Raw genomic sequence first — 6,748 nt, forward strand, 5'->3', positions numbered from 1 at the left:
TCAGTATCGGCCGATATCAGTCCTGGATCGGAATCGGCACCATAAAATCCTGATCAGAGCATCCCTATGTACTACATTCTTAACAATTTAGGTCATAAAATGTCGCAAAGGCAGGGTGTTGGTGGGAAAAGAAACCGAGGAATCAGAAACATCCGCCCCCGAGAGCCAACACACACAAAAATGATGGTTACTTACCTTGTTGAGCTCTTCTATTCGCCGGATCAAGTAAGGGTTACTTGAGGAGTTCTCAAAAAATACATAATCTGCAAAGAAGGGGGAAAACAAAAACAACATAAATGTCATGTAATCTGAGGAATTTCTTTGCAACTGGGGCTGACCACTCCACACTAAACTTTGCAAGTATAGTCAGCACGGTTGCAGGAAAATCAAAAAGAAGCTTTGTGATGCATCCATCTCTTATTGTCATGTTCTCCACAACAAAGATTAAAAGGTATTATGAAACATCATGGCTACAAAGCAGCAGTGAAAAGAACATAAACATACACACTACTCACAAAAACCTAAGAAATATTTCACTTGAAGGTGAAATTTCAAGATGAACTTTGCAGGTGAACCCAATCTGACTTTAGCCCAACTTTTTAATGCACATGTCCACCTGTTCAGTATTTCAGCACTTTTTGCACAACTTGCTATTCTCTAACAGGATGACACAAATAAATTTGGTGCTACCTGTTCACCATCTCACACACACACACACACACACACACACACACATTATAATGGGACTGTCTGGGAATGTAGCATGTCTATGTTTCATACCTCCGCTTCACACACCTCATACATGCCTGGTCTGTTAGAGAATAAGACAATGATCTATGTTTCATAACTCCACTTCACACACCTTATACATGCCTGGTCTGCTAGAGAATAAGACAATGATCTATGTTTCATAACTATGTTACATAAGACAATGATCTATGTTTCATAACCACTTCACACACCTCATACATGCCTGGTCTGCCACAGAATAAGACAATGTAGCAGGAGGGATCAGTGTTGCCAACTTAGCAACTTTATCGCTATATATGCTAGCAACAAATCTAGCAACTTTCTGTGGTGTTATTGGAGACTTTCAGAGACTGACAGGCAAAGTATTTATCACTCTCCTCAACGAGCAGCAGGTCCCTCCTCTCAAAGCACTCACAGGTGGCGCAGCGTTGTTTGTGACATGAAACAACAATTAGTTTTGCTGCGTTATTCCTCTCTTCTACAGAGTCCATGTGCTGTTTCACTTATAATTGGCATTTAAACTGTCTTCTTCGTGAGACCAAGACCAAGACAACACCTCAAAAAGAAAGTTCTTGCAGGGAAGTTGCCACTAAGCTTTAGAGCCTAGGCCCCCAAAATGGGCTAAGCATAACCTCAGAAGTACACCAATTGTCACAGGGGGTACGTGAATAAAAATGAAAAACAAACACAACAAACACAAAACACAATTATAAGTGCACCTGAACGCCTCAAGGCACAAGGAGAACAGGGCAGAAAGCAGAAAGGAGACACAACATGAAGTGGTTTATTGCGCTGTGTGTATTATATGAACAAATAAGTTTGATGATTATTTTGTGCATTAAGAGCGTTTAATTTCGAAGATTTTATTTATATTGGTGTTCCAATCCCCGCACGGTGCAGCGGTGAAAACCTGTCACTGAGTGCGGTTTCCCCCGAAAATTAGGCTGTGTTTTTGTAGTTTGGATACTGCTTTATCATGATTGTTAAACATTCCCCTTCAATTTGGTATTAAATGAATATGCAGACTTAAACCATAGCCATCATGAGTGGACTAAAAAAGAAGCTCAAAATTCAAGCCATTCAAATGGAAGGATGCCAATGTCAAACTGGAATAAAAGATATGTAGAATGATTACTTATCTATGGTATCAGTCCTCGTGAAACTATCAAAATGTGACCATGCAAAATACAAATTTTTGACCCGGAAGTACTATAAAATGTATTCACGAATTAATTATGTTCAACGTTTAAAGTTAAACAAACCTTTTTATCTGAGTTAAGTGTACAGGAGTAGGGGGGACATGGCTTCGAATCAACTGTCTGAGGGGGTACGTGACTGTAAAAGTTTGGGAACCACGGTTTTAGTGTGTGAGGTTGCAACAGAGATACAGGCAGTGGAAGAGTAACCGAAAGGCATACTGTATTCCTTTCTGTGAGCTCCTTGTCCGACTACAGCAAGTTGTGCAAAAAGTACAGAAACATTGATCATCTTGACATGTAAATTCAAAAGTTTATACAAAGTCAAATTAAGTTAATCTGTAAAGGTTATACTGCATTTTAGGTTCAGCCTGAACTTTCACCAGAAGTCGAACAGCCTTAACTTTTTGTGAGTAGTGGAACCAAATTCATACAATGACATGGACCTAATTGGTTTAGTAACTAAATGTAAAAAATAACCTTAAAGAGGAATTCGGATTTTTTGACATGAAGCTGTATGACATCCCCATCAGCAGTGTAGTGCATCGACAGTGACTATCAATACGCGTTCAAATGCCTCGAAAAAATCAGACCTCACAAATCGCTCAGCGTTACTTTTCTCTTTCGTCGAATCACTGCACACTGTCGCCTGTCCATTGTTGTGCATGTGATGGCTGCGCGAGTGTCGCAGCCATCTTGTTTACATGTGTTCCACAGCGGATGAAGATGCAGAGCGTCGCAGCCATCTTCACCACATACACAACAATGGACAGGCGACAGTGTTCAGTGACACGACAAAAAAGAAAAGTAACGCCAAGCAATTTATGAGGTCTGATTTTTTCGAGGAGGCATTTGAACGCATATTGTTTTGAGAAGCCAAACTCTTTACTTACGTGACTAACCAGAACTACATTCCTCCAAAATCCGTGCTCACGGGACCAAGTGGGGCGTAAGTCACTGTCGATGCACTACACTGCTGATGGGGATATCATACAACTTCATGTCAAAAAATCCAAACTATCACTTAAAGGAATCCACAGCTATCAAAACACACATAAACTTTTGGTTTTGCGTGAGTACTCGTTGCACTGTGTAAATTAAGTTGTATTTTGATTGGAAACAGCCACTTCCTGAATTTAACTATTGGCAACCCTGACGTGTAAATGTGCTCCTAAAGAACAATAGGTAGTTTACGGAGCGTTTGAAGGCATCAGGGGAATTTGTCTTGCGTCGGCGACGTTGCCGTTAAAAAACACCTGAGCGCAACAAGAAGACAACGTTGACAAAGTGGTGCAATTAAACGTCTCTGGATTTAGATGTCTTATGTGCGATGTGACACACAGTGAAGGATAAATCACACTTGGGGGGGCTGCTTTCCGGAGTATAGGTGTGTGTGAGAGCTTCATCAAGGCCGACGCCATGAAGCAAGACAATCATTTTGATGATGAATTCCGGTGGGCTGCTAACGAGCTAGCTCTCCAGCTAAGACAATTTGCGAATTACTCGCACTTTTGGAGAGGGTGGCTGGATTGCGAGGCGAAAGCCGGCATCATGGGTGATCCACGTTGTCATCTTAAACGCTGTAAACAAGGGTGCCAACTGAGATTTGTGCACAATTTGCGACGTCGTTCCAGGGGCGCTAACGTTGGCTAAATAAGGACTCGCACTAATGGCTGCGTGCCAATGGAGGCAAATACAAAGGCAGTCTCACACACATACACTCTGATCGTGGTAACGTTTAACCTTTAATAAATACACACTTCATGTCCAGAGAGTCTTCGTGATGCTTGCATTAACTGTGTAGACAAACAAAAGAGCAACATAAAGGTATCGACGTTCCCCACCAAAAATGTTTACATTGTAAAGCTAAGATAGCCGATTAGCAAGCTAGCGGCTAGCTACTGTGGCTAGCCGGGCCTGACCCATTTTGTATCCCAAATATTTTTAATTTTTCACCTTTCTCCTACATCGCGTATGCTTCGTGGGGGGGGGAGAGGGTCAAGGGTCCTGGCTCGCCCTTAAACGTGGCCGCATAACGGTACACATAACCCCCTAGCCCGGGTGTCAACCAGACTAGGATAGCAGTTTGATAGAGAAAGATCCACATTGACATACATACATACATACCTCCGACCCGGTACATGTTGGCCGCCATTTCTGCCCTCCCGGAGTGTTAATGTAAAACATCAACTAAGGAAAAAAGGAATAAATTAATTTAAAAAAAAACTAAATTATAAACGAGAGGATCACAAGGGGCACTAATGTATATTCGTCGCGATTCCGGATGCGCACCCGATCGGCAGTTTTTTTTTTTTTTTTTTTTGCCAATTCAACCCCCCCCCCCTCCTGGTGTTCACGACAGTAGCCCAAAGAAGTCCGATCAACCCGTAAAACCTGGTGACGTGGGGAGGCGACGCGCAGGCGCAGGCACACACCTTAAAAACAATTGAGTGAACCAAGTGGGCCTATTTGCATCATCTTTTATAGTAAAAAAAAAAACTGTATACATCTACACATACCCTACACCTGCACCTAACCATCCAATACATGCACCTTGGTCGGCCAAATGCGCACATTTTGCAGATTTGACTGTTTTGTGTATGAAACATCCAGTTTTCAGGGGCGGACCTACCATTAGGCAAACACCATTAGATTTCCAGGGGCCTCCAAACTTCTCATAAAAACAGATTATTTATTTTTCTCTCTTCAATTTTAAAGTACATACTACTGTCTTAGTCTTAGTTAACGTGCTGAAAACTACATGAAAAGGTGTAATCTTTCACACATGTGACCACTGCCCCTTCTCATGCGATGGACTACAGTGTTCCCTCGTTCTATCGCGGTTCACCTTTTGCAGATTTTCTGTTTCGCTGAATTTTTTTAGTGCTACTTTTTTTAACAGTATGAACCTGTTACAGACTGAGCCTGGCCCTTTAAGAAGACGTGCATTGTGGGAAGTTGAGTGTCTATCACTTCTCTCTTCTGTCTGCACAGCCCATTGTTTTCTGTGTCCTGATTGGCTGCATACCATTGTCAATCAATCTCCTTCTGCGGTCCTGCCATGTCGCCTGTGTCATCGCTCGCTTGCTTGCTTCCTAGCTTGTAAATGAATCTTTGTTTATCTGCAGCAATATGTTTAACAAGGATACAAAAACGCTACAGTACAGCAGAATGGCGCCAGGACGAAAAGGCACGATCACAGGACTGAAATATACGTGAATTACTTCATAATTTCTTGTGTTGATCATTAAGGTTGATCATTAAAATTCAAACAGAGGTTTGAACTTTTTTGAGAGTGTTTAAACAAGAGAGAAATCTCTGAAAATGTTACTGTCTGTCTGAAAAAAGTGTATAAAGTGTATGGTGAGGGGTTTTACAGCTTTAAAACGTATATAATAATTGTAAAAAAAATGAAGTTGGCTACTTTGCAAATTTCACTTATTGCAAGCTATTTTGGGAACCTGTCCCCCGCGATAAACGAGGGAACACTGTATTGCATGTTACCGCGCATGTCCGGAAGACGGGAGAGAAGCAAGCAAACTTGTGGGCGCGGAGTTACGCCTGTCACAACGCAATCGTTGTCACGTATGTGCGAGGACTACGTCACTTCCTTGCTTAGCACATTTTTACAACAGCGCTTCTGCAACGTCACGTGCTGTGGTAGTTATTATTTTTTAAATGTATGAACATAAATGGTCAATAACCATATTACATACATGTAATATATTGGGAGGTTATTTTATCAGTGACTCTCATTAAAATAGTGCATTAGCATGCAGATGTTTCTATCGTCTTATGACATCCACCAAGACTCAGCTACACAAAAACTTACGTAGTGCCTTTAATGCAGACGTAAACGTCATATCCAGTTACGTATAACACATAAATAAATAGAATAAAATGCACTGATATTTGAATGTAAACAACCATAAGCAGAGTGCAATGATGGATTAATCTAGAGCAGGGGACACCAATGTTTTTCCTTGTGAGAGCTACTTTTACAAAATGAAAATGGCCAAGAGCTACTAATTTTTGTAACATTTATTTTCAGAGCTTATTTTAAACCCAAACAAAGCGAATATGCTTGTTTTTGTTACGATGGTGTTTGTCGCTCTGCTGCCGCCTTCTGTCTATTTGCTCTCTGTGCAGCTTCAGCCGGTGTGGGTGGAGTTCCCAGCACACACCTGCTGACAATCTCATCAAGCACCCTTCATATACCCAGCGGCAACTAGAAGCCAGTGCCAGATTGTACTCCTTGCTACCCCTTGTTACCTGTTCCGCTTGGTCCGGTTCCTTACCTGCTTCCCTGCTTTCTGGCTCCCCTTCATTACCGCTCTGTGTCGTGCTTTTGGACTTGTATACCTACCGTTGTCCCGGCTCAGGTTTGCCTGTAGTTGTTCTTTGTTAACTCATAGTTATTTCCTGTCAGCCTTTTGCTGACAGTGTTTTCTGTTGATACTTTTGGTTTTGTACTTTTTGCCTTGGTTGTGTTTTTTCCCTTTCTCGGGTCACCTTCTGTTATTAAACCTTTTGTATCTTATTTTGGACTCCTGTCTCTGTGTTGGGATCCGCCACGTCATCCGTGGCTCCACCCCTTGTGACAGAAAAATCTGGCCACAATGGATCCCGCGGAGATGGATCATTTCCGCAGTGCTTTGGCTCATCAGGGCCACCTGGTTGGCGGCCATGATAAGAAGCTGCAGGACCTCATGGACACCGTTGCTGCACTCTCCGTGGCTGTCGGGTCCATGGACCAACGTCTAGCTAGGTTATGTGCACACCTGCCGCAGGAGGACGAGGCT

General features: G+C 42.3%; 1 protein-coding gene across 3 annotated transcripts in view; it reads right to left on the bottom strand.

The window, feature by feature from the left end:
• mta3 (metastasis associated 1 family, member 3) overlaps positions 1-4,279 on the bottom strand; it is a 46,352-nt gene extending 42,073 nt beyond the window's left edge. For all 3 annotated transcript variants that reach the window (XM_054766922.1, XM_054766923.1, XM_054766924.1), the window contains exons 1-2: positions 4,074-4,279; positions 196-263 (exon numbers count right to left, since the gene is read on the bottom strand). In XM_054766922.1, coding sequence (XP_054622897.1) covers positions 196-263; positions 4,074-4,101 — 96 coding nt within the window. In that variant the 5' untranslated portion in view covers positions 4,102-4,279. The remainder of the gene's footprint in view (positions 1-195; positions 264-4,073) is intronic.
• Positions 4,280-6,748: the final 2,469 nt, after the last annotated feature.

Source organism: Dunckerocampus dactyliophorus, chromosome 2 (genome assembly GCF_027744805.1).
Source record: "Dunckerocampus dactyliophorus isolate RoL2022-P2 chromosome 2, RoL_Ddac_1.1, whole genome shotgun sequence".
NCBI classification, from domain to species: Eukaryota; Metazoa; Chordata; class Actinopteri; order Syngnathiformes; family Syngnathidae; genus Dunckerocampus; species Dunckerocampus dactyliophorus.